At 49.3% G+C, this 27,793-nt stretch overlaps 1 protein-coding gene across 2 annotated transcripts; it reads right to left on the minus strand.

The window, feature by feature from the left end:
• Positions 1–2,252: 2,252 nt before the first annotated feature.
• On the minus strand, positions 2,253–23,333 carry Pfas (phosphoribosylformylglycinamidine synthase). Of its 2 annotated transcripts, none has more exons than XM_057776369.1 (27): positions 23,276–23,333; positions 20,322–20,498; positions 19,379–19,514; positions 18,231–18,309; positions 17,618–17,807; positions 17,394–17,499; positions 16,809–17,074; positions 16,194–16,322; positions 12,998–13,129; positions 12,617–12,745; positions 10,275–10,348; positions 10,010–10,166; positions 9,706–9,767; positions 9,428–9,589; positions 8,930–9,052; positions 8,671–8,802; positions 8,212–8,442; positions 7,883–8,063; positions 7,716–7,799; positions 7,362–7,517; positions 7,060–7,179; positions 6,296–6,441; positions 5,621–5,828; positions 5,418–5,509; positions 5,219–5,333; positions 4,057–4,380; positions 2,253–3,966 (listed from the first exon to the last, which is right to left on the minus strand). In XM_057776369.1, exons 2-27 carry the CDS (start codon positions 20,461–20,463, stop codon positions 3,656–3,658), a joined length of 3,987 nt encoding a protein of 1,328 aa, XP_057632352.1. In that variant the 5' UTR covers positions 20,464–20,498; positions 23,276–23,333; the 3' UTR covers positions 2,253–3,655. The 2 variants fall into 2 exon arrangements, with proteins under 2 accessions (XP_057632352.1, XP_057632351.1); XM_057776368.1 differs by having other exon boundaries at positions 18,231–18,336.
• Positions 23,334–27,793: the final 4,460 nt, after the last annotated feature.

Consider the following 27,793-nt stretch of genomic DNA (forward strand, 5'->3'; position numbering starts at 1 on the left):
GGAACAGACTGAAGGTGATAGTAATGTGCCTAGTTCTGCGATATACCCTCCTGCAAGACTGAAGAAAGAGAAGCAAGGGAGAAAGGGGGAGGGGGAAGAGGGAGAGAAACTAATGATGTCAAATTAGTGTCCTTCATTGGCCTGAGGACAAGAAGTCTGTAACTCTGAATGACTGGACAAACCAACAAAGGAAATAAAAAGGGGAATTGCACTCAGGGAACAGCAGAGCCAATCTACCTACAAACCCAGCACACACACACACCCACGACACAGTTTCTCTGTAGCTTTGGAGCCTGTCCTGAAACTTGCTTTGTAGACCAGGCTGGCTTTGAACTCAGAGATCCGCCTGCCTCTGCCTCCCAAGTGCTGGAATTAAAGGTGTGCACTACCACTGTCTGATTTTTTGTTTGTTTTCCAGGACAGGGTTTCTGTGTAGCTTTGGAGCCTGCCCTGGAACTTGTTCTGTAGACCAGGCTGGCCTCGAACTCACAGAGATCCCCCTGCCTCTGCCTCCCGAGTGCTGGAATTAAAGGCGTGCCCTGCCACCACCTGGCTGAAAAGCTATGCCAGAGGCTGGAAAGATGGCTCAGTAGTTAAGATCACTCAGTGCTCTCTAAAGAACCCTGGGTTCATTTCCCAGCACCTCACAACAAAACGGCAACAGGTATCAGAAGAGGGCATCCAATCCCCCAGAACTGGAGTTATAGATGGTTACAAAATGCCATGTGGGTACTAGGAATTGAACCCAGGTTCTCTGCAAGGGCAACAATTGCTCTTAACCATTTATCTCCCTGCTTGTCATACCTGAATCTCAAAACCACCCTTTACAGTAGTAACTAAATAGTATAAGGAAGTCTGTCCTAGGCTTCATCTTGTCAACACATTTCTAATCAAACCCTTGTTATACACAGGAATGAGACTGGGTCGCCAACGCTTCGTTATTCGTGGCATGCTTCCTTTGAAGGTCACGAGCATCTTTTTTCTAATTTCCTTCCTTCCTATCCCATCTATTCCATTTTCTTTACGGGTGGGTAATTAAGTTTATTTTCAGGTTTTTTTGAGAGTTTTACTATGTACCCTTGGCTGGTCTGGAACTCACTGTGTAAACCAGGCTGGCCTTGAACTCACTGTGTAAACCAGGCTGGCCTTGAACTCACAAGAACTGCCTGCCTCTACCTCTTGGGTTCTGGTATTAAAGGAATGCCCCACATCTGGCTTTTTTTTTTTCTTTCCCAGAGACAGGGCTTCTCTGTAGCACTGAAGCCTGTCTTGAAACTCACTCTGTCGACCAGGCTAGCCTGAAACCCAGAGATCCACCTGCCTCTCCTGAATGCTGGGATTAAAGGCATGTGCCACCACTGAGAAACCCTGTCTCGAAAAACCAAAAAAAAAAAAAAAAAAAAAAAACCCAAAAAAACAAAACAAAACAAAAAAAACCACCTGGCTTTTAAGTGGGTTGTTTTCCTAAAGCTCCCATCTTTAGAGCTATATGCTGAAATATGGCTGAAGAAATAGCATTTCCTGCAAAAGTGGAGGCAGGAAGATGTGGATCACACATCAGCCTTCACTGGTAGGTGATGAGTGATGGGTGTTCTCTAGAATACATGGCTCTACTTTTGTCTGTTTGAAATTTTCCATTAACAAAAAGTTCTTGAAAGTATCATTGACTGGTTATGGGATTAAAGGCCGCACCATCATGCCCAGCAACCTGCAATTTACACCGCTTTACTATTATTGGTCGCTTCCCAGGGCACCACTTCTGCAGAGGCACAAGTGCTCTGCCTCCCCCAAATTCTGACACCTTTAGAAATCATAAGATGCGCCGGGCGGTGGTGGCCCACACCTTTAATCCCAGCACTTGGGAGGCAGAGGCAGGCGGATCTCTGTGAGTTCGAGACCAGCCTGATGTACAAGAGTTAGTTCCAGGACAGGCTCCAAAACCACAGAGAAACCCTGTCTCGAAAAACCAAAAGAGAAAAAGAAAAGAAAAAAAAATCATAAGATTCAGAGCTGGAGAGATGGCTCAGGGGTTAGGAGCACCAACTGCCTTTCCAGATGGACCAAGGTTCAATTCCCAGCACCCGCATCGCAGCTCACAACTGCTTTTAACTCCTGTTCCAGGGGATCGGACACCCTCATACAGACACCCATGCAGGCAAAACACAATGCATACAAAATTTAAAAAATCCAAAATCCCTGTTTTTATAGGGAAAGCCCTTTAATCATGATAGAGAACGTCAGACCACTTGACTTCTGAATACATTTATTGAGGGAACGAAGAAGGGAATGATGGGAGATGGCTGTCAGCAAGAACAGCTGCTTCCAGGAAACGTGACCTGTGACCACAGGATGACGGAAGCAGATGAAGCTGGCTGGGCACGGCCCCTTGCTGCTGGGCACGGCCCCTTGCTGTCCCTTTCAAGCTGTGACCAATCAAAGGCAATTTACCATTAAACTTTCCTCTGCTAACTGGAAAATGCCTCAAGTACCTTCCTTAATTTTTATGAGAATTCAGACACATCAATTACCCAGCACTGCCTTAGCTTTGCGGTACAAGCTAAGCCGCTACTATATAAATCCTAATGATTACAAACTCCATTGGGGCAATACCAGTGCTTGGCACCATCCCTGATCAAGTAACAAGAAGAATGACAGCTGGTAGTACTCCAGTAGGAAGGGAGGTGGCGTCTAAATTAGGAGAATAACAACCAGGAATGTGATTGGAGGCAGCACTGGTCAACCGTAAGCGTGGCCAGAAGCAACAATTCCTCACAGCTAGCAGAGCATGTCTGAAAAGGAATCCAGGAATCTGCTCTTGAGGTTGGGGAGGGGCTGGTACATTAAACCATAACCCCAAACCAGGGCCAAGCACAGCGCCACTCACCCGAGAGGCTGAAGCTAGGGAATCTTGAGTTTAGGGCCAGTATGGGCTACAGCCTGAGAGCCTGTCTCAGCGGTGGTGGCGCACGCCTTTAATCCCAGCACTTGGGGACAGAGGCAGGATCTCTCGAGTTCAAGGCCAGCCTGGTCTAGTTCCAGGACGGCACCAAAACAACACAGAGAAACCCTGTCTTGAAAAAGAAGGAAAAAAAAAGTTTGTCTCAAAATGCCAAAGAAAGAAAAGGGGACAGAAAATACTGTTCAGAGCTCCAAACGAGAGAACGAGGGACAAGATGATGATCGTGGGAAGGAGAGCCTGCAGAACTCTGCCTACCCTGTACTGTCAGCTGTCCCTAGAGCCAGAGGCTGCTTGCTGGAGACTCAGGCGAAACTCAAGAACTGAGAGCAGCTCCTGCAAGGGCAAGGCTAAAATGAGCAATGCAGCCGGGCGGTGGTGGCACACATGTCTTTAATCCCAGCACTCGGGAGGCAGAGGCAGGCGGGTCTCTGTGAGTTCGAGGCCAGCCTGGTCTACAAGACCGAGTTCCAGGACGGGCACCAAAGCAACACAGAGAAACCCTGTCTTGGAAAAAAACAAACAAAACAAACAAAAAATAAATAAAATGAGGAATGCAGCTGAGATGCCCCTAGCACTTTGGTTCTTGTCTGTACAAGATGCTTCTGGGAATTATGTGGGTACTCCTGAAGGCAATGGGAAAAGGGGGGCAGCAGACTCAAAGGATGAGCTGTGGGCCAGGGTGGTCACGCAGCCTCCTTAGCTCCTGTCCTCCTGTGTCCAGTTCCAAGCATTCACAAAGAGTTGCTGCCAAGGGGAGGTCGCAAGAGCATCAAAGGGAGAGGGTCGCCAAGCCCACTGCCAAGGCCTCACAGCCCGCTCAGGGTGTGGCATGAGTGCCAGATGTCGACCATCTTGGGAGCAGATGCCAGCTATGCCCCCTGGAGATCCATTGGGATTCAAGGGGTACTGTTCTGTGGGGTTCCCATCATCATCTGCCCAGTGCAGCGGCACCAAGCCTCTGGCCTCGATCTTGGCTCTGAGTTCAGGAGAAGAAAATGCCATGTAACCTGGAAGCAAAAAAGAAAGGAAAGTGAATGCTAAGCATCTTCAGGCCCAGCCCCAGCTCCCAGAGCCTCCCCTGCCTTCCCCAGCCTGACCTTCCCCGTGAGCACTCCACACGGGCAGCACAGAGCCTTCCATTCCGCGAAGCATCAGGGCTGGACCAGGCTCCACACGCACGGTGGCCCATCGGGACTCAAACCGCCCAGAGAGATTGTGGCGGAGCAGGAGGCCTGGCTTTGTTGGTTGCAAATCATGGCCTGACTCATCTTGCTCTTCATTGGGGTCACCTCCTACCCAGCCCAGAAGAGCCAGCAACTGACAGCCATTACACACTCCCAGGCTGAAGGTGTCTGGCCGCCTGCGGAAGCGTCCCAGCTCTTCCCTGGCTCGTGGATTAAAGGTCACTGCAGCTGCCCACCCTAGGAAATACAAGACAAAGCGAGATGTAAACATCTTGAGAAAAGCAGAAGCAGGGAATGAGGGGCAACAAGAAGACTGCTAACAGTCAGGTCCTCTCTCTCTACAGACCCTGGGGCAGCCTTACCTGCTTCAATCAGATAGTCTGAGAAGGGATCTGTGATTTTCTTTATGCTAAACCAAAATATATATATTTTTAATTTTATGTAATTGTCTAAGACTCAATAGTAAGATTTCAGTTGGGTGAGCCAGGTGGTGGTGGCGCACGCCTTTAATCCCAGCACTGAGGAAGCAGAGGCAGGTGCATCTCTGTGAGTTCGAGGCCAGCCTGGTCTACAGAGTGAGTTCCAGGACAGGCTCCAAAGCTACAGAGAAATCCTGTCTCAAGAAAAAAAAATTTAGTTGGACATGGGTGGCTCACACCTGGAGCTCCCAGTACTTGAAAAGTTAACGTAGGTCCTAGGACTACTCTGTGAGCTCTGTGAGTTTGAGCGGCCTAGGCTTTCCTGAAACTATTAAAAAAAAAAAAGATTTCACACACAAAAACCTTTTGGCCTCTCTTGTGGTTGTGGTGAGCCATCTTCCCACAGGACAGGACAATCTGATCAAGTAGAAGAGCAGCTGACTGTTCAAATGAGACATATGCCCTCCAGCCTTGTACAGCCCTGGGAAGCCAGCGGCCTCGTGTCAGGGATCTGTAGTTCTTTCACTGACCTCTGGTCCTGAACCAGAGCACTCTGCCTGGCTTTGTGGTGGTGACAAGTCAGCCCTGGCCATGCAGGAGCCAAAGCCCTTTTCAAGGAGTGTGGGAATGGAGCATTCAGCCGTCTCCACACTGACCTTTGGCAGAGCCCAGCACATCTGCGTAGCTGAAGCCACCCACAAAGGCTACACCGTGGAAGGCGTCCAGCCCGATGGCCCCCGAGCAGAGATCCTGCATGGTGACATCCCACACCTAAAAGGACAGGGAGGAGAACTGTCAGAGGGTATACAACCAAGACTAGATCAAAATTCCAGCTCGGCTAGCCACCGTGCTTACCTCAAACCCGGCCAAGTGAAAAGCGTCAGCCATTTCTCGGTCTCCATTACTGCCTTCCTCTCGCAAAATGGCGACTCGGGGGACGGGACCACCTGGAAGATGTGTCTCTGAGCAGATGGTTACCCATCCGCTCCAAACCCCAGATACATTCCCCAGAGCAGGTCCAGATACCCAAGCCTCCATGCCCATGCCCACTCCCTTACCAGGTTTACAGGGCACAGAGGCAATGGGAAAGGTGGGTGGCAGGCAGTAGCGGGGCCCTGTCCGCTCCTTTAGGCCCTGTTTCTCTTCTTCCACACAGCGTGGCTCTGCCTGCAGCAGTTCCAGCTGAAAACTGGTTTCTTCCCAGAGGGCTCTCAACTGCCCAACGGGCTCCTCTACAACTACAGTGCCATTCACGGACACTCGGACCTGGAGAGGGGCCACTGATTAAAGACCAGGAGAAAGTATGGCCCCATGATAGTTTCAGAGCAGCAGCTTCTTCTTTTGGTTTTTCAAGAGAGGGTTTCTCTGTGTAACAGCTCTGGCTGTCCTGGAACTCACTTTGTAGACCAGGCTAGCCTCGAACTCACTGATATCCGCCTGCCTCTGCCCCCAACTGCTGGGATTAAAGGCGTGCATTACCACCACAGGGCTGGAGTGGTATTTTCTTTTTCTTTCTTTTTTTTTTTTGGTTTTTCGAGACAGGGTTTCTCTGTGGTTTTGGAGCCTGTCCTGGGACTAGCTCTTGTAGACCAGGCTGGTCTCGAACTCACAGAGATCCACCTGCCTCTGCCTCCCAAGTGCTGGGATTAAAGGCGTGCGCCACCACCGCCCGGCCCTGGAGTGGTATTTTCTTACAGGCTCACATTAACACTACCCTCTCCTTGGCTTCTCACCATGGCCTGGGGTCCAGCCTCGCCTGTGTGGCCCAGTTCCAGACACTGTAGGCCAGCACCCTGGTACCGCAGCAATACTCCGGCTACATCTGTTTCCTGTACCTCCAACACCAGGCCCGGCTCCTCCGCAAACAGCACAGGCAGCGCTGGAAGGAAAACAGGGATGAGCCAGGATGACCAGGATACTGCCAGGACCCAGGCGGGGCGGGATCTGGATGAGGGGTACATGGAAGTTACACCAGGAGCTACGAGAGGTCTTAGAAGGACCCAGTTCAGAACATGAAGAAAGCATGAAAGAGACAGCTAAGACACAGGAGCAAGGGTCAGGGCACAGTAGGGACATAGACACAGCATTAGAAAGACAAAAAGATGCAGAGGGCCCGGGGCTTATGACAGAAGATAACGGGAGAGAGGGAGAGGGACTGACAGATACAAAGGCCCAGGACTTCAGGACGAAAGCTGTGGACTCACTCGGAGGTCAGTCACCAGAGCAAACACCAGGTTGGTGAGGGCTTCAGATACAGCCAACCTGGAAGCAACCTTGCAGTCCAGCAGGCTCTTGACTGGCTGCTCTCCCAGGGCTGTGGCGGCCCCTGTGAGCTCCTGGTGGCTCAGTGCCACAACAGCCACATCAGCCAGAGGAGTCTGCAGGGGCCCGACACACTGCTGTTGGGCCACAAGGCCACTCACATCCTTTAACACCAGAAGGTCTACAGATAAAGAAGGCAGCCCAGGCCTTAGGCTAGACCCCCCAAGCTTCTCACCGTCGATCCCGGGGGCAGACACATCCACCTCTATCCCACAATTCCCAGCAAAGGCCATCTCTAGCAGGCAGGTGACAAGCCCTCCGTCGCTGACATCATGGCCTGAGCAAAGACGGCGATCTGGAGGAAGAAGGAAAGTTCAGCCACCTCAGGCCAAGCATCACAGCTCCACAGCATCTGGAGAGCCAATGAGTGGGAAGGCAGGCACTCGTAGGAGAGAAGAGCCTGAACCCCAGGCACCCCACTTGTTCAGGAGGAGAGTGTCTGCCACGGGTCTGCTACCACAGATTAGGCCCACTCACCTTTCAGCAGGCCCTGGGTGATACGGAAGGCACGCACGAGGTTCTCGGGAAGGTCTAGGTCAGGAGGGTGCTCCCCAAGCTGGGAGAAACACTGGGCCAGAGCCGTGCCTCCCAGCCGGTGCTGTCCAGGGCTCAGAGGCACATAGAGCAGGTGACCTAAAGAAATGAGGGGAGATCAGCTCAAGACCTTGCCTCAGTATTCCCAGCTCACAGAGACATCACCAACTGCCAGTCCTAGAAAGCCAACATAGCTCAGGGCTGGGATGAGGGGGACCAGGACACATGAAGCAGACCCCAAACCAAGGACCAAGCTTAGAATATATATACACAAGATTAAGGACGACGAAGCCATACCTTTCCCTCCAGGATGCTTGAGGTCTGGGGTCACAGTGGCTGTGATGTCTGGACAGACAGCGTAGGCTGAAATGACCAGCGACCCTATCCACCGAGAAGGAAGAACGAAGTGAGGTACCAGCCCAGCCCACATGCCCTCTTCCCTCTCCCAAGGGCCTCGTCCTTACCAGGAGCCCGCACGGTCTCAGTGCCAACCCGGGCAGCCATGCTGAGGGAATCCTTGCCGCCATCCACTGCCACACCCAGTGCCGCCATCAGTGTCACCATGGCTTCACAGGCATCTGCCAGAGCTGCACCCTCACCCGGGAGCTTGGCTGCCCACATCCAGTTCCCACTGCACTTCACATCCTGGGAACATTGGGAAACAGACACAGCATTAGAGAGACAGAGAGATGCAGAGGGCCTGGGGCTTACGGACAGAAGATAATGGGAGAGAGGGAGAGGGAACTGACAGATACAAAGGCCCAGGACTTCAGGACGAAAGCTGTGGACTCACTCGGAGGTCAGTCACCAGAGCAAACACCAGGTTGGTGAGGGCTTCAGACACAGCTAGCCTGGCAGCAACCTTGGAATCCAGGAGGCTCTTGACTGGCTGCTCTCCCAGGGCTGTGGCGGCCCCTGTGAGCTCCTGGTGGCTCAGTGCCACAACAGCCACATCAGCCAGAGGAGTCTGCAGGGGTCCGACACACTGCTGTTGGGCCACAAGGCCACTCACAGAGCGATCCACCTATGGAACCAGATGTAATTAGAAAGAAGGTAAGGGTCAACGAGGGCTGGCTATGCCCTGAAGTGCAATCAAGAGCATACAGTAGGCGGGGAGCAGGAACAATAGGCTACTGAGGATGTCACACTCCCCAACCCCTTCATCCCCAAAGCCTAGGACACCCCAGTGCAGGGGAGGGCCAGGATGCAGGACAGGAACAACGCAGAAGGCCAAGTGTAGTGCCAGGAGGACCTTGTTGGTGAGGTAGCGCTTGCTGGCCACAGCAGGCAGCCTTAGGACGCGTTCCAGAGCCTGGCGCACACTCAGATCCGGGGGCAGGACCAGAGGCTGCAGCACAGGGGGCTCCCTCTGGAGAAAGAACTCCTGTAACAGAAGAGTGGCCAAATAGAAGCACCTGGGAAGGCTGGGCACAGGTGACACACAGGGAGGGGAAAACCAGTATGACGGGAAGGCCGGAGGGAAACACATTTCACCACCCCGGCCCACATACCTTCTGAGGCATCTTTCCCAGAACCCAGTCAAGCTCCAGGTCCACAGGGGTTGGAGGTGTTAGCGAGGCATCTCCCTGGCCATTTTTTCCCACAGGACACTCACGATCATCCACTAGCGTGATCTGTGGACCCCGGGGACAGCCCCCGTAGAAAAGGAGAGCTTCAACACCAGCAGGGAAAAGCATCCCATCCTGTCTTGGCATCCCTGAGTTCCTCATCATCTCTCCCAACCCAGGCTGCTCGAGCACACCTACAGCGCCTGCTCCTAACCATTGGGATCAATTCTCATTCTCTCTCTCTCTCTCTCTCTCTCTCTCTCTCTCTCTCTCTCTCTCTCTCTCTCTCTCTCTGAGACAGGGCTTCTCTCTAGCTTTGGAGCCTATCCTACAACTCACATTGTAGATCAGGCTAGCCTAGAACACACAGAGATTCACCCGTCTCTGCCTTCCGATGCTGGGATAAAAGGCATGTGCCACCACCGCCTGGCTTCAACTCACTCTCTTGTCTCCAGTGATTGTGCCCACAAAACAAACTGGGCAGCGTTCCCGGGCACTGACACGATTCAGGAAGTCCCGGTCAGAGGGTCTCAGCAAAAGCGCATTTGACTCCTGGTACTCGGCCCCCCAGATTTCCAATGCATTCAACGTTGGGTCACCCAACTGCACAGACATAGCAGGGAAGAACAAGACGGGTCAGCGGGCACTGCCTTGCCGCACAGTATTGCTAGGAATGGGGCAGAGAGGACAGCCAGGCTTCAGGGATGAGGCCTATGCACCTGGAAGCGGCTGGTATAAATGATGGCTCCTGCTGGGTCACTCAGCTCCTTGAGGACATTGCCTGGTGAGACAATGGCAACCTGGTCATGGTCAGCCCCAGGAGAGCTGCTGCCATATACTTCCTATCTACCCTCCCAGGGCAGCAGCAGGTTCTACCCCTCCACCCGAGCCTGTCCAGCATGAAAAGGGCATGGAGAAGGTGCTGCCAAGCTTGGTGGTTGGCAGCAAACCCTCAGTGCTTCTCCCCAAACCAAGACCGCAGACCAAGTAGACCCAGCCTCGTGTTCCGACCCCTTCCCTCACCATTGCCACCAGCACCCTGGTCATGGAGGCTGCAGATGGGGTTTCCTCCTGGGGCCTCCACACAAGCCCGGATTACACGATTCATCTTCTGCTCCATTTCTGGATCTCCCCGTTGCACAGCACCAAAGTCCAGGTCACTGGTGTTGTCTCCTTGAACCTGAGGAAGCACAGGACATAGCTCAGCTCAGAAAGGCTTGGAAGCTCCATGAACACCCTTCCGGGGCCCAGGGACACCAAGGTGGCCTCCTTAACTAGTCTCACTTACCTGCACAGATGAAGCAGCTCCACCCCCAACTCCAATCCTGTAGACTGGACCCCCAACCTTCACAACCTCCATGCCTGCAAAGAAGGAAGTTTAAACCAGAAGCCAGAGAGGCTACATAAGAGACCACCACAGCCGGGCGGTGGTGGCGCACGCCTTTAATTCCAGCACTCGGGAGGCAGAGGCAGGCGGATCTCTGGGAGTTCGAGGCCAGCCTGGTCTACAAGAGCTAGTTCCGGGACGGGCACCAAAGCTACGGAGAAACCCTGTCTCGAAAAACCAAAAAAAAAAAAAAAAAAAAAAAAAAAAAAAAGAGACCACCACAGTGAGGCAATAGGAGTACAGAAGAATCTGATGCGAGGGGAACAGGACCACACAATCCACTAGGTAGAAGGGAGAGCAACCATACAACCCATGGAGGACAATGTGACAATAATAAACACTGCAGAGTTAGAGATGGCTCAGTGCTTAAGAGCACCAGCTACTCCTGCAGAAGACCTGGATTCAGCTCTCAGCACATCCAGCTTCTAACTCGGCTCCAGAGGATCTGATACCCTCTTCTGGCCTTGGTGGGCACTGCACCCTGTACTCAGTGCACGTACACACACATGCAGGCAAAACAGCCAGACGCATAAAGTGAAAATAGTTAAATTACTAACACACCTATTCTCTAATAGCAAAAATATATGCCAAGGAATTTAGTCTATAGTTTTATTAACAGGCACAAAATCATCTACATGGAAGAGTAAACACCAAAGTATTTGTTTTAGCAAATACAGGAAACAATACGAGGCCTTTACACACAGGCTAAAAGGCAATACCTTTAGGATGGCAATATTCCCCACAACTTATCTTAGATTCCACACAGTGCCTATCAAAGCTAAGGTCTTTTCTGACTTTTTTGCAAACTGATAACTTAATTCTAAAATTCATCAAACAGTATTAAGCTGTCGGGCAGTGGTGGGACACACCTTTAATCCCAGCACTAGGGAGGCAGAGGCAGGTGGATCTCTGTGAGTTTGAGGCCAGCCTGGTCTACAAGAGCTAGTTCCAGGACAGCTAGGACTGTTACACAGAGAAACCCTGTCCGGAAAAAAAAAAAATTAAGCCTAAACCAGTCAAAAACAATCTTTTCATTATTTTAATTTTTTTTGTTGTTGTTGTTTTTTGTTTTGTTTTGTTTGTTTTTGTTTTTTGTGACAAGGTTTCTCTGTAGCTTTGGTGCCTGTCCTGGAACTAGCTCTTGTAGACCAGGCTGGCCTCGAACTCACAGAGATCCGCCTATCTCTGCCTCCTGAGTGCTGGGCTTAAAGGTGTGTGCCACCACTGCCCAGTGCAATACATACACACTCTTAACTGCAGAGCCATCGCTCCAGCCTATCCAACAATCTCAAATTAGAACAAAATTGAAAGCCTTCTTTTTGCATTTACTTATGGTACCGGGGCCAAAGGCAGAGCTTTGTGTTTCATTAGCCAAGTACTCCATAACTGAGTCACATTCTCAGCTCTGTTTCTAGAACTTCCCACAATGCTTCAGTCATAAAAACAAGGCAGAACTAGCATTAAGGGCAGATATAAATCAATTAAACAGAACTGTCCATCCAGAAATGAACTCACAAGTCTACAGTCAACTGACTTCGTGTGTGGAGCTGGACACTTGAACCCATGGCCTCGCACATGCCAGGAAGGTCCTCTACTACTGAGACACATGCCCACCATTGCCAAATAATCAGCTTCCTGATTGCTGGGTTTAAAGGTTTGCACTACTACCCCCTGGCCACTTTTTTTTTTCTTAATTAGTGTGTGAGTGTGCATCTTTGTCACACACATAAGCATGCAGACACCAGAGTACTACATCTATGTGGAGGTCAGAGGACAACTTCCAGTTGTCAGCTTCCTCCCTTCACGAGTTTCGGAGACCAGGCTTGCTCGGCGAATGTCTATACCCACTAAGCAGCCAGCTGGTCTGGGACTTGGACTTTAATCACAGCCTTAAACACAGTGCCCAGCACACAATTGGTGGGCACTCAATAAATGTTTGCTCTATTCCAGCAGATAAAAGTACTGAGCATAAAGCGATATTAAACATAAACACTGGCTTCAAAGCCTTAACACCGGGGTGGGGTGAGGGCCCCTGCAATTCACAAGTACACTTGGAAGAGATAAAAGACCAGAGACTGAGAGTGCCCACCTAATAGAAACTGTCCTACCTTGACAACCTGTTAGAAGAGATAGGAGCCAGGAGAGCAGAAACCAACCCCTGTATGCCTTCATAGCTCCCTCCTGGTGGCTGCCCTATGCTGAGAGGAAGCCGGTTAGATGCAGAGAAGGGTGGTGGCTCTTACCTGGCTCTGGGGACTCTTTCCCCACATGCTTGGCTTCCATAGACCCAATGCCCCCACTAAACATGATGGGCTTGATCCACTCACGCCGCTGACCACCTGGCAGCTGGAGACCCAAAGAGCGGGCAAATCCTAGGGCAGAAGTGAAGAGGTTAGTCCACAGTGTCTGCAGCACCACAGCCTGGGTCACACTACACCCACAGCGCCTCTGGAGTGTGGAAGTGAAGAGGTTAGTCCACAGTGTCTGGAGCCTCACAGCCCCTCTGGAGTGCGGAAGTGAAGAGGTTAGTCCCACAGTGTCTGCAGCCCCACAACCCCTGGGTCACACTACACCCACAGCCCCTCTGGAGTGTGTTATTCTTTCTTATACACCCCGAGGCTCACCAGCCAGCACGGGTTCTCCAAACTTGTTGCCATAGTCAGATGCTCCATTACTGGCTTCAATAGCAACTTCTAAAGGCCTGGCAAAGTTCCCAGGATACTGGAAGCTTGGATCCTCCCAGGGCAGATTATAACCTGAGATGGAAAGATAAGGTTCAGTAGACTATAAAAAGGGCACGAGCTCAAGAGGCAGCTCAGTAAGACAGGAAATGCCTACCACACACAAGGCCCTGGGCTGGATGTCCAGTACTGAAAGAAAAAGAAAGCAGAAGATAGAGGACACATCTTCGGAGAATTCTCTAAGCCACTGAAGCTACCCACGTGGTTAGAAGGTGAAGGTGTAAAGCAGACAGTTCAACACTGGTTTGCTTCCCATCTCCAACACTAGCCTTTTCTTGACTCATGATACTTTGTTACTTTCTCTTTTTTGAGTCTCACTATGCACCCTTGTTGGCCTGGAACTCAGAGATGCCCCTGCCCCGGCCTCTTGCTTGCTGGGATTAAAGCCTTGTGCAACCATGTAGAACATATTCATGGTACCTTTTCTGGTGTGTGTGTGGGGGGGATTAAGGTAAAGTTTCTTTGTGTAGCCCTGACTGTCCTGGACCTCACTCTACAGACCAGGCTGGCCTCAAACTCAGAGATTAGCCTACCTCTGTTTCCTGAGCGCTAGGATTAAAGGCGTGCGTGCACCAATACCACCATTTTAATCCTTCTTAACCCTTTAGCAATGCTACTGATCCTGATCGGAGCCTTGCACAAGCTAAGGAAGAACTCTACCCGTCGGTCGTTCCCCAGCCCTAGGATCAGACCACTTAAGCTCCTCCCACCCCACTAAGGTTTTGTCTGTGTGGGTGTAAATGTTAGTACAGGTGACTATGGATGCCAGAAGAGGATGCTGAATCCCATGGAGCTAGAATTACAAGTGACTTTGAATCAAGATGTAGGTACTGGGACTTAACTGAGGTCCCCTCCAAGACAAGTATCAATGGCTAGGTAACACATTCCCTTAATTCCAGCACTTGAGGCAGAAGCAGGTTGATCTTGGTAAGTTCCAGGCTACATAGTATATCAAAAATAAAAATAAGAGTAGTCTCTCCAATCCCCTTTTAAAAACTGTATGTTTGTGTCGGGCGGTGGTGGCGCATGCCTTTAATCCCAGCACTCAGGAAGCAGAGGCAGGCGGATCTTTGTGAGTTCAAGGCCAGCCTGGTCTATAAGAGCTACTTCCAGGACAGGCTCCAAAGCTACAGAGAAACCCTCTCTCGAAACAAAAGAAAACATATGTTTGTATATGTTTATGTGCACAAGTGAGTGCAGGTACCCAGAGTACAGAACAGGGCATCAGATCACCCTGGAGTTGGAGTTACAGACAGTTGCTGGCCACCACCACGGATGCCGGGAATCAAACTTGGATGCTTTGCACAAGCAGTAGGTGCTTTTGACTGCCAAGCTATCCCTACAGCCCCTTCTTGTTTGTTTCTTGCTTTTTTCTTTCTTTCTTTCTTTCTTTCTTTCTTTTTTTTTTTTTGAGACAAGATTTCTCTGTATAACAGCCCTAGCTGTCCTGGAACTAGCTGTATAGGCAAGACTGGACTTGAACTCACAGAGATCGGCCTGCATCTGCCTCCTGAGCTGGGATTAAAGACATGCACCACCACCACCCAGCTCCATTGCTTACTTTCCAAAACAGGGATTTTTTGGTAGCCCTGAGTATCCTAGAACTTACTCAGTAGACCAGGCTGGCTTCAAACCAGAGATTCACCTCTGCCCCTTCCAATTGTTGGGATTAAAGGTGTGCGCCACCACTGCCCAGCACTGCTTCTTTCTTAAACTTTTTTTTTTTGGTTTTTTTGAGACAGGATTTCTCAGTAACTATGGAGCCAGTCATGGAACTCACTCTGTAGACCAGGCTGGTCTCGAACTCCCAGAGATCTGCCTGCCTCTGCCTGCCTCTGCCTCTCCAGTGCTGGGATTAAATGTGTGTGCCACCACCGCCCAGCTTAAACAAGATTTTTATCATTTTATAAAATGATGTGTATATGTATGAGTACCCAGAGGCCAGAGGTATTGCATCCCCACCTTGAGCTAGAGTTACGCAGGCAGTTGTGAACCAACCAACCAACATGGGTGCTGGGAAGCAAACTTAAGTCCCTGCAGCAATAGCAAACTTAATTACTGAGCCATCTCTCCAGTCTCCTGTTGCACAAGTTTCTTCAGATATTGAAACATTCCGTCCTGTAGTGCAGCTCTTTAAGAAGGTGAAAAAACTGAAAATATCTTCAGAAGTACCTGAAACTGACCAGCCGCCAGACCCCGACCCTCCTTGCCATGGTAAGCAGTAAAAGCTAAGCGTGAGCCAAGCTCAGACTGAGCTGAGTTGCAAAGACGCTGAAGCCAGACCAGCTGCCTGGGAGAATCAGTAACCAGAAGAGCCACCTGGAAAGGACACACTCCAACCTGTTGAGCTGCCTGTAGGCCGTGCACAGTGCTCCAGGTTCCCAGTTTTGACATTTGTCACCCATGCTGGGGTGGCCTTGGAAATGCAGCTGTCTTCAAGTCATTTCTACTCCTGTAAGTAACCCCTGACCCATACTCTTACAAGTAGCTCCAATAAAACTCATTGGCTCACCAAGCTGGACTACGGTGGAATCGGTACTTTGGTCTGTTGTGGGGTGAGTAAACATATATATATTGTGTCTTCCCAGGATAAGTGGTCACACAACAGCCCCTCAAGTCTCTTAAGGTTCTCTGGATTTAGTGGGCCAGTACTGGTCATAAGATAACCTGGTCTCGCCGGGCGGTGGTGGCGCACGCCTTTAATCCCAGCACTCGGGAGGCAGAGGCAGGCGGATCTCTGTGAGTTCGAGACCAGCCTGGTCTACAAGAGCTAGTTCCAGGATAGGCTCCAAAACCACAGAGAAACCCTGTCTCGAAAAACCAAAAAAAAAAAAAAAGATAACCTGGTCTCATGTTTTCTAACTACGTGAATGCTGGCTTCTAAAGAAAACTGTAGGTCTCTCAAAAACCAGTCTGGCAATCTCCAAATCCCCCAATTTATGCTACTCATGTTCATGACCAGCAAAAATCGACTACTGTGGAGCCCTCCCACCAAGATGACCTTCAGACCTAAGAGATCTAAGTGCTGGTCCTGCTGAGACAAAGGGAAGGTGGTTAGAGAAGAAAAAGAAGAAGAAACCTGGGATGTGCAAGTTTCCAAAGCAATAGCCAGCAGTGCCAGCTACCACGTGGGCCCCACGACCTGTGCACTGCACATCTCGGATGCGGCCACCTGTGCCTGTAGTTGCACCGCTGAAGGGGGCCACTCCTGCAAAGAGAAAGCAAAGGAGATTTGGGTGACACAGAGATAAAACCCACCCCTAACTGGGTGGTGGTGGCACACACCTTTAATCCCAGCACTCTGGAAAAAGCAGCAGGTGGATCTCTGTGTGTTTGAGCTAGCCTGGTCTACAGAGAGTTCCAGGATAGCCAAGGTTACTCAGGGAAACCCAGTCTTGAAAAATCAAACAAACAAACAACAACAACAATAAAACAACCCTAAACCATGTGTGGGGGAACACACCTTTAATCCCAGTACCCTGGAGGCAAAAGCAGACAGGTTTTGAGTTTGAGGGGCCAGCCTGGTCTATAAAGCAAGTTACAGCTAGGGCTACACACACATACACACACACACACACACCCCTAATGGCCTCCACGGACTTAAGAACAACAACTGAGGCTCAGACTCAGGGCCTGGGTCCTTTATGCCCTCCTACTCTCTAAATTTATCCATCTACACCGGGACCCAGCTCACCTGTGGGGAAGTTATGTGTCTCCGCTGTGAAGACAACATGTCTAAGCCCCTGCTGTTGCCGGAAGCAGCTTGGTTGCGTAGGGTCCTCAGGCTGTAAGAACCGGACTTCCTTCCCCTGGATTGCACTGCTGTTGTCGCAGAACTTGAGGACATTGTTAGGGTTGGAGCATGCCTGGGTGCTCACGATGGACTCAAACAGAGAATGCGCTAGCTTCTTCCCATCCACATGGAGCTGGCCTTTGAAGAACCAGTGTCGGCTGTGCTCACTGCAGGAGTGACAGGAGGGGAAGATACAAAAGCGAGGGTCACTCCTCAGTGCTGCGTCTTCTCAACAGCAGTCATGGCCAACTCATACTTAGGAGATGCCAAAGTTCATCCCAGAAAATCACTATGTATTCTACCACCGTGGCTTGTTTAGAATCAAAGTAAGACTAAAAAAAAACACGATTTAAAAGTAGACACCTAGAACAGTAAGGAGGCCAGACCCTCAAGAGATGCGGGCAGAGCACAGAAGATGTGTTCTTGTGGTATTCCTTTCTAACCTCCAAGGGCTAAGACAGCAGACAGTGGCATCCCCCTCCTCACCTGTTGGACTGAGCCAAGTCAAAGGCCTCCACGGTACTGGGGTTCCGCTGCAGTTCTTGGAAGCGCTTAGTGTAAAAATCCAGGTCCCAGGAGTCAAGGGCCAGCCCTAGGAGACAAACCCTAGAAGAGCTGACAGCATGCCTCAAGCTGCCATATTCCACGTCTCAGCAGTCTGCTGAATTACGTCGGGTCCTTCCCTTTATCTCCCATGAACACCTGCTCACCTAGATCCTGGTTGGCCTTCTCCAGGGCAAGCCGACCCTCAGCTAATATGTCGATGGAGCCGCTGAGTGGGGCTGGGATGCTCTGAGGAGAGAAGCTCTGGATGGGGTCAGGGTACTGTTGCTCCGTCATCCGGTCATGCAAGGCAGCCAGAGAAATGGCCTGCATCTCGGCCGTAGGGTGGAGGGCGAACTAGTGGGAAGATACAGAAGAGGACAACAGACATAGCTGAAGAACTGAGAGAGAAAGGACTCTGGACCTTCAAGCTATTCGCCCCACTTCCCCATTCCAGCGTAGGTAAAAGTCCTAACCCTGAGCTATGCATGCTCAGGCCCACAGAGCATCTTTATTCAGATTAAAAGAAAAAAGAACAAAACAAAAAACTCCACTCTGGGCATGAACCTGTGCCAGGATGCATAGGTCAGGCTGGGAAGGCAAGCTGGACCATTTATTGTTCAACCAGGTACCTTCAAGCAGCAAACAACCTCCCAAGCATACAGGGGAGGCCTAAGTCCGAGGGCTTCCCCCTGCTTCTCCCCTGGCTTTGCTAGAGCTTAGGGTCTAATCTCTGGCCCACTCACTCCTTGATTTTCCAGCACAATGCCCACACCTCACCGAAAGCCGGTAGCGCCGGGTGGTCTCTACCCGATCCACAGCTCTCAGCCCAGAAGCTTGGCACACAGAGACAATGCTGCTGGATGCCGGAGAAGAGAAATTCAGCCTGAGGGAAGAGCCAGGTGGTTACGGTCCGAGGGCCCTAACAAGCATTTGGGAAGGTGGATCTTGCCCACAGCTGTCTACTCAACCACTATTACCTCTTTGTCACTGGCCTCCTGCCTCAGACTAGGTGCCAAGAAAACCTGCTTTCAAAAGTTTATCAGTCTGGTCTACAGAGTTAGTTCCAGGACAGCTAGGGCTGTCACACAGAGAAACCCTGTTTCCAAAGACAAAGCAACAACAACAAAACACATAAAAACAAAACAAAACAAAAAACAAAAGAAAAAGAAGAAGAAAAAAGTTAATCAGAGGCTGGAGAGATGATCAGTGGTTAAGAGACAGCCTGCTCTTCAAGAGTTTGGTTCCTTGCACCCATGTCAGGAGGGTCAGGACTGTCTGTAACTCCAGCTCTAGGGGGTCCGATGGCTCTAGCCTCCATGCGCACCTCCACTCAAGGTGAACATACGCACAAACAAGGCCAGCACGGGAAACTTAGCAAAAGCATCTTTCAAAAGAAAAAGTAAAAGAACCAAAATGGTTGAATGGTCCAGGGCTTACTCAGCATGCATTAAGTCAAGCCGGGTGGTGGCGCACGCCTTTAATCCCAGCACTCGGGAGGCAGAGGCAGGCGGATCTCTGGGAGTTCGAGGCCAGCCTGGTCTACAAGAGCTAGTTCCGGGACGGGCACCAAAGCTACAGAGAAACCATGTCTCGAAAAACCAAAAAAAAAAAAAAAAAAAAAAAAAAAAGTCCTATGGTCAATCCCTAACAAATGGGAATGAAGAGAAACCATGGTTCAACTTCACAGAGTGTTAGCTGTCAATTCTAAAATAGATTTGGGAGCTAATTCAATTTTCAAGAGATTTGTGCACACAGGGAAAATATTTGCATGGCTTCCTAGGCAGAGAGAAGGATGGGGCAAAGGGAAATCTCCAAAGATTACAGGGGAAAGGAGAGCAACGGAACAGAAGAGGTGGACAGCAAGGGTGGAAGGGAGGTGTGCCCTGGAATACGGACTAATTGCCCGGGAAGAAACCCAACTGTACCTGGGTCCCACCTCCAGCAACAAGTCATTAGAGCCAGGAACAAGCCAGGATTCCTGAGCAACGTCATCCAGCAACAATGGGCAACCAAACAGCCACTTCAACTTCTTCATCTCTTCTGCCCCTGGAAGGGTCTCAGCTGCAGAGACAGGACAAGGGCACCTCAAGACACGGCCTCACGCACCAGACCACCTCCTTTAAGAAACCAACACCTAGAGCTGAACATGGTGGCCCATGCCTTTAGTCCAGCACTTGGGAGACAGAGACAGGCAGATCTCTGTGAGTTCTAGGCCAGCTTGGTCTACAGTTTAAGCTCCAGGATAACCAGGACTACACAGAGAGAGATCTGACTCAAATTAATTAATTAAAAACAAACCAAACAAAACGACCCAGAACCCAACACCCAGAGGCTGAGACGGACTCAGCAGTTAAAAGGACAGGCTGCTCTTCCAGAGGGCCTGAATAGACCATCCACACCCACGTCATGGCTTACAACCATCTCTAACTCCAGTTCCAAGGGATCCACGCCCGCTTCTGGCCTCTGCAGCAGCAGGCACACGTGCTGCACAGATATGCACGCAGAAAAAAACACAAATACATGCAACATTCCTGCAGCCGTGTCTGACAACGATGGAAGGAAGACTCTTCTCACTTCCACGTGTTCAAGTACACACACACACACAACACACACACAAATCAAACTGGAGACTGGAAAAATGACCCAGGGGTTAGCATCACAGTCTGCTTTATCAGAAGACCCAGGTCTAATTGCCAGCACTCATGTCAATGATGAGCCATGCCGACAAGGCCAACCCTCCAAAGGTTAGGCAGCAGAACCAGGAGAATAAGTCATCCTTAGCCACAGAAAGGGTTCAAGACCAGTCTGGGCTACATGATGCTCTGACCCAAACACAAAACAAAATTTAAACCCAACTCTGGGCCTCACCTGCCCAGTGCACATTGTAGCACAGCTCAGTCTCCACACTCTGAAGCTTTGGCAGTTTCTCTTGTAGTTTCCGAAGAGCGCGTCTAGAGGCTGCCCCCTCATGGCCAGAGGGACGGACGTAAAAGTGAAGGACGGGGGCCATCTCTACAGATGGCTTTCTGGCAATGTATTAGGTCCCTTAAACAAAACAAATAAATAACAGTAGTTGATTTCAAGTTTCATGGACAGCCAGACACTGGAGATAAAGAGGGGGACATTACAGGAGAATTCAGGAAACTAAGTAACCAGAAAAGGGAGGATTTTTAAGCTGAATTTTTTTTTTTTTTTTTTTTTTTTTTTGGTTTTTTCGAGACAGGGTTTCTCTGTGGTTTTGGAGCCTGTCCTGGAACTAACTCTGTAGACCAGGCTGGTCTCGAACTCCCAGAGATCCGCCTGCCTCTGCCTCCCGAGTGCTGGGATTAAAGGCGTGCGCCACCATCGCCCGGCAGAAGGGAGGATTTCTAACTAATCCTGCAAACTGTTGGCTTTCCAGGCTGGGAAGGGATGGCTTGGCAGGACAGCATGTTCTCAGCCCTGGGCTCAATCTCAAGCACACGCACATGCCAACATACGCATAAGAGGACATTAGGAGTGTGGGGGAGAGGCATATGGACACATCTTTGAGCCCCAGCAAGTTCTTAAGAACATTACACCAGGGCTGGAGAGATGGCTCAGTGGTTAAGAGCATTGCCTGCTCTGCCAAAGGTCCTGAGTTCAATTCCCAGCAACCACATGGTGGCTCACAGTCATCTGTAATGAGGTCTGGTGCCCTCTTCTGGCCCTCAGGCACACAGACAGAATATTGTATACATAATAAATAAATAAATAAATAAATAAATAAATAAATAAATAAATAAATAAATAAAAGAAAGTTACACCACCAGGTGGTGGTGGTGGCGCCTTTAATCCCAGAGCTTGGGAGGCAGAGGCAGGAGGATCTCTGTGAGTTCGAGGCCAGCCTGGTTTACAGCGTTGAGTTCCAGGACAGGCTCCAAAGCTACTCAGAGAAACCCTGCCTCGAAAAATAAATAAACACATACATAAATAAAATACCATCACCTCTATGTGTCATAAATACAGCCAACTGAGGCTGGAGATTTAACACAATAAAATGTTTATCTAGCATTCATGAAGTCCTGGGCGTTTTGATTCCCAGGACCATATAAACTGGGCAAAGTGACAGATACCTGTAATCCCAGCACACGGGATGTGGAAGCAGGAGGATCCTGAGCTCAAGCTTATCCTCAGACATACAGTAAGACTGAAGCCAGCCTAGGCTATAACAGACTTATCTTTCTTCTTCCCCTTTTCTTTTTCCCAAGATGAATAGTTTATGTGGCTCATGGGAAGGGAGCTGGAAGCTAGGCAGTAACTGCTGTACCCCGGGCACTCCCAGTCAGAAGATTTGCTGTTCCACTAGTCCTCCCCATCATAAGAAACCCAACTACCACCTAAACAGTTGCTCAACTGGATGCGCAGACACAGGATTCGGTGGTAAAGTACTTGGCCAGCACGTGCAAGGCCTGAGGTTCAATCTTCAGGACTACAAAAAGCAAAAATTAAGCCAGTCTTAATTACTCTTTTCCCTCAGCCTCTCTATACCCACTCTGTCAACAAATCTACTTCCAAGCATATCTTAAATCTCTGCCTTTTCATATCTGCTACTTCTCCAGTTCACGTCACCATCATCACCCGTCTGGACTGATCAAAGTATTGGTCTCTTTGTTGCTGTTGTTTGTTTTACTAGACAAACTCAGGTTATTATATAGAGCCCAAGGCTGGCCTGGAACTCACAATCATATTGGCACTGCCTTCAAATGCTGGGACTACAGGTTTATATCACTTTACCCAGTTGCATGGATTCTTGAGCCCTGTGATTCCACGGCTATAAACCACATCCTACTTGAAGACCACGATGGCTTAGTGGATAAACACTTGACACCGCCAGGGAGGTGACTCTCTGAGTTCCCGGGTTTATATAGTTCCAAGCCAGCCAGGGCTGTATGAAGAGACCCTTGTCACGCCAGGTGGTGGTGGCACACACATTTAATCCCAGCACTTGGGAGGCAGAGGCAGGGGATCTCTGAATTCGAGGCCAGTCTCGTCCACAAAGCGAGTTCCAGGGCAGCCAGAATTGTTACACAGAGAAACCCTGACTCAAAAAGCAAGAGAGAGAGAGAGAAAGAGAGAGAGAGAGAGAGAGAGAGAGAGAGAGAGAGAGAGAGAGAGAGAGCAAGAGATCCTGTCTCAAACAAGTTGTTGAATGAATGAATCTTTTATGCCCACATCTCGGTTAACCCCTACCACCCAGACTTCCTGGAATTCTTTTTTTTAAGCAAACAATGACAACAACGACCAAACGGGGCCTCATTTAGCCCAGGCTGACCTCTAACTCACAGTGTAACTGATGACCTTGAATTTTTAATCCTACTATTCCCAAAAACCTCTCTCGATGCCTACAACTTCAGGTGTTCTCCACAACACCCGGTTTATGAGGCTGTGGGCATCGACCCCGGAGTCCCGTGCTAGAAAAACATTCTACGAGCTGCATCTCCAGCCCTCTGGAGTTACTTTTCAAAGATTTTTGTCTATCAATCCCAGCGAAATATAAGCTCCTGGAATAACGGGACAGGGTTTTATTTCGGGGCTATATTCCCAACGGCTCGTATCCTGACCGACACATTTGATGACTGGAACAGTGAGGGGAGGCTCCTTCAATCCTATCATGCACCTCCACCGCGTGTCTGCAAACACGCTCTCTAGCGGATGCACCGTCTACTTAAGGTCCGCGGGCCCAAGAGGACCCAGCCCGGCCTCATCGGGACACCGACAAAGCCTGGGTCGGGCTTGAGTGTGTGGCCGATGGAGCTGTGGATGGAGTGAATTTCGGGAAGGCACGCGCCAATACTACTCACGTAATTCGGTCCACGCAGAATTCCAAAAATCTTGGCGCGCTGTACGTCATCTACGAGCGCCACCGCTACGTCACCTTCGAGCGCCACCTCCGGAGACCTGACCCGCGGGAACGAAGACCACGCCCCTGCCCTGGGTTGGGTCGTTCCCAGATTTTTTTTTTTTTAGATTTATTTATTTATTTTATGTATAGGGTGATCTATCTGCATGTGCACCTTTATGCCAGAAGAGGGCGTCAGATTCCACTATAGATGGTTGTGGGAATTGAACTCAGGATCTTTGGAAGAGCAGCCAGTGCTCCTAAACACTGAACCAACCATCTCTCCAGCCCCCGGATTTTTTAATAATCTCAAATTCTTTTATCCAGCACTGGGGAGGCAGAGACAGAAGGGTCTCTTTGAGCTCGAGAGTATCCCAACCAAAGCTGTGAGAAAACACCTCGAACTTGAAATAACACTTATGAAAGTATATTCGTTCAATTCCTCGTCTTCGGCTACCTTGTCCCCTTCAATTACGACAAAAACTTAGAATTCAGGGATCTGAGCGAGAAACTTTTTAAATGTCTAAGATTCTGTCTTCCTTCTCCCTTCTCTTCGTTTTCAGTATTTTTTTGTTAATAAATAAATTCAGGAAAACACAGCGAGAGGATTTTTTTTTCTCTTACATTTTCGCAGTACTGGGAATTGGTTCTCAACCTTCCTAAGACTATGACCCTAATTTAATACAGCTCCTCATGTTGTGGTGACCCCCCAACCATAAAATTATTTCATTGCTACTTCATAGCTGCAATTTTGCTACTGTTATGAATTGTAATGTAAATATCTGTGTTTTCTGATGATTTTCGGCGACCCCTGCAAAAGAGTCGGTGAACCCAAAGGGGTCACGACCCACAGGTTGAGAAACACGGACCTAACGCTTTGCACATGGCAGTCGAATGCTGTATTCTGGATTTTATTTGTAGCTGTATGTGTTTTCCTATTAATGATAAAAATAGCTGACAAAAGCAAATTACAGAAGAAAGGGTTTATGTTGATTTAACTCTGAAAGTGCAGCTTATTGTGGACAGAGATCAAGTGTGAGAGTTGCTATGACAGTAATAGCACAAAGCACCTGGTCACCTAGCAACCACAGGCAAGAAGCAGAGACAAAAGTGTCCGTCTCCGTCTCCCACCCTCCCACCGTCCTCCCCTCCCCTTTCTAATTAGTCTAAGATCCTGGCTCATGAAACTGCCACCTATGTTCATGCTGGGTCTTCCCACCTGTACACATCTGTAAATGTGCTAGAAGACCAGGAGTTTGTCTCCAAACTGATTCTAAATCCTCTCAAGTTGATAATCAAGATCAACCATTACACCAACCCTCTTTTTTTTTTTTTTTTTTTTTTTTTTTTTTTTTTGGTTTTTCGAGACAGGGTTTCCCTGTGGTTTTGGAGCCTGTCCTGGAACTAGCTCTGTAGACCAGGCTGGTCTCGAACTCACAGAGATCCGCCTGCCTCTGCCTCCCGAGTGCTGGGATTAAAGGCGTGCGCCACCATCGCCCGGCTTACACCAACCCTCTTTAAAAAAAAAAAAAAAAAAAAAAAAAGTGGGAGATGGGGGTGAATCCAGGGCCGACTTCCAGCATACACACAGTGGCTCACAACTGTCTGCAACTCCCGTTCCTGGGGAGTCCACAGCCTCTTCTGGCTTCCCTGGGTGCCAGACGTACCTGCGGGCATGGTGCACAGATGTACATGCAGGCAAAACACTCAAATACTTAAAAACATAAAATAATAAAATAAATCTTTTATTTAAAAAAAAAATGCCAGCCTGGGCTACGTGAGACCCTGTCTTTAAAAAAAAATGAAGAAAAAAAAGCTTGTTTGGAAAAATGTATTGAGCAGCTCAGTAGATGGGGCTCTTTGATGTGTAATATTTCTAGTATTTATGGTAAGTTTGCTATTGTATAGCTATTTCTTCCTGAATTCAAAGTCTAAACTGGAGGAAGGTTCATGAAACTAGCAGAAAGCTCATTAGATGCACAAGGCTTCTCTACGAGGTTATGTAAGTGGTAAACAGTTGCTGGGGAGAGGAGACTGCACCGGGGACTTCAGGAATGCATTCAGTAATGACACATTGTCACCCATGCCGGCTAGGCAGGGTAAATATGCAAAACTGCTTCTGCAATTGCTCTAATACGCTCATTGGCTCACTAGCTGGAGCTGGCTGGATGTTTCTTTGGTCCGTCGTTGCCTTCTCTATCTGTGAAGATGAGAAATGAGTAGACTTAGATACTCCAGGGAGAGTCATGTAATGTTCAGTAGCCCAACAGGAATAAGGATGAGTCTGCCAAAAGCCTTGCCTCCCATTTGAAACAGCTTCTTAGTGGGAGCTTCCCAGATGACATCAGTTAAAGGAGTCCCTAAGGGGTTACTCTTCTTCCTCCTGGACCCCCCCTCCCCACTCTCAGCGTGTGTCACAATTAACTGCAGTCACCCTTCCAAAGCAATCTCGCATGCCCTGCGGGTCTCTCCGCCTTCTCCCTGTCATCCCTTTCTCTTTTGGCATTTGTGCCCGTCCTGACCAGAATTTTTGATCCAAGAGGCTTATAGGTGACTAGACTTTCACTTCTCCAGGAAGTGAGTCATCCGCCTCATCCTCCCACACCCTACCCTCATATCCAATCCATGACCTACTTTCAATTTGGGAGGAAGTCTTCCTTTGAGGTCAGTATTCCTGACCAACTGGACACTCTGGCCTGTAGGTGGCTCCAGAGTAAATCCCATGTTGACAAGGCACAGGGCTAGCCCAGTTTTGGGTGTTGACTTAAGCAAAGAAAAAGCTGTCTGTCCACTCCAGGGGTGATGTACTTTAGTAGTACCAAAAATAGTCTTGGGCATTGAGTTCCTTCAGGTTCACCACTGGGAAAATTCTCAATGGTTGGTCTAGCTTGATGCATAATGGCACCTGGCCAGCCTGGGTTACAGGAGGCCTTATCTCGAAAGAAAGAAAAAGAAAAAAAGGGAAGGGAGCAGTGTCCTGTCCTAGGTTTGATCCTCAGATTCTCAAACAGAAATAATTTATTTTGCTTCATAAGAACAACTGGCCCTCACTGGAGAGATAGATGGCTCAGCCTTTTAGAGGGAGAGATGCCTTAGGCATTGAGAATTTTCATTGTTACGAGAGAGGGGAGAGAGAGAGAGAGAGAGAGAGAGAGAGAGAGAGAGAGAGAGAGAGAGAGAGAGAGAGAATTATTGTTCTTGCATAGGACCCAGGTTTGCCTCCCAGGACACTGATGGCAGCTCACAACCATCTGTCATTACAGTTCCTAGGGATCTGATGCCCTCTTCTTGCCTCTGCAGGCTCCATGGAGCACATGCAAGCACAAAAACACCCATATACATAGAAAAAAGAATTACCCCCCTCCCTCCAAAAAAAAAAAAAAAAAAAAAAAAACCAACCTCCAAACTGGCCCTTGTACACATTCCTGTACCAGAAATGTTGTCCCTGTCTGGTCCTCCGATGTGTACGGTCACACTACAGTTTAACCTGTTCTGTCACAACACATCCGAGCGAAAATAAAACGTGCAAGGAAGACAAACGCTCTGGGTCCAAGTTTAGGGCCTGCCAATTCTTTCTTCTTCTTCTTCTTCTTCTTCTTCTTCTTCTTCTTCTTCTTCTTCTTCTTCTTCTTCTTCTTCTTCTTCTTCTTTTCTTCCTCCTTCCTTCCTTCCTTCCTTTCTTTCTTTTTTTTTTTTTTTTTTTGAGACAGGGTTTTTCCGGGTAGTCCTGGCTGTCCTGGAACTTATACTGTAAAACAGGCTGGCCTCTACCATCTGGCTAGAATTTAGGTTTAAATAGAGGGAGAAGGGAGGTATTCATAACCAAATAATTCTGATTAAGGTTTGTCCCACACATCACTTATCCATCATTGTCTCAGCTCTAGTCTCTCCTGCAAGGCAGTCTAAAAAGTTATGACATTCTTGGGGGACATTCCAATCCCTCATGGACCATTGTCTCAACAGTTTCAAAAATACCGTGAGCAGGGCGGTGGTGGTGCACGCCTTTAATCCCAGCACTCAGGAGGCAGAGGCAGGCGGATCTCTATGAGTTCGAGACCAGCCTGGTCTACAAGAGCTAGTTCCAGGACAGGCTCCAAAACCACAGAGAAACCCTGTCTCGAAAAACCAAAAAAAAAAAAAAAAAAAAATACCGTGAGAGAGAGGTACACCTAACTCTTTGTGGAGCGTCTTCAGCTCTCTCTCTCTCTCTCTCTCTCTCTCTCTCTCTCTCTCTCTCTCTCTCTCTCTCTCGCTCTCTCTCTCTCTCTCTCTCTCTCTCTCTCTCTTTCTTTTTGTAGGGGGGTTTCAAGACAGGATTTCTTTGTGTAACTGCCCTGGCTGTCCTGGAACTCACTCTGTAGACCAGATGACTGGCCATGAGCTCTGCCTCCTGAGTGTTGGTATTAAAGGCGGCCACCACCACCTGGCAGCATCTTCACTTTTGCCAGGAGGGACACAAGTGCAGTATCACTAACTCAAC

The sequence above is a fragment of the Chionomys nivalis genome, chromosome 7 (genome assembly GCF_950005125.1).
Source record: "Chionomys nivalis chromosome 7, mChiNiv1.1, whole genome shotgun sequence".
NCBI classification, from domain to species: Eukaryota; Metazoa; Chordata; class Mammalia; order Rodentia; family Cricetidae; genus Chionomys; species Chionomys nivalis.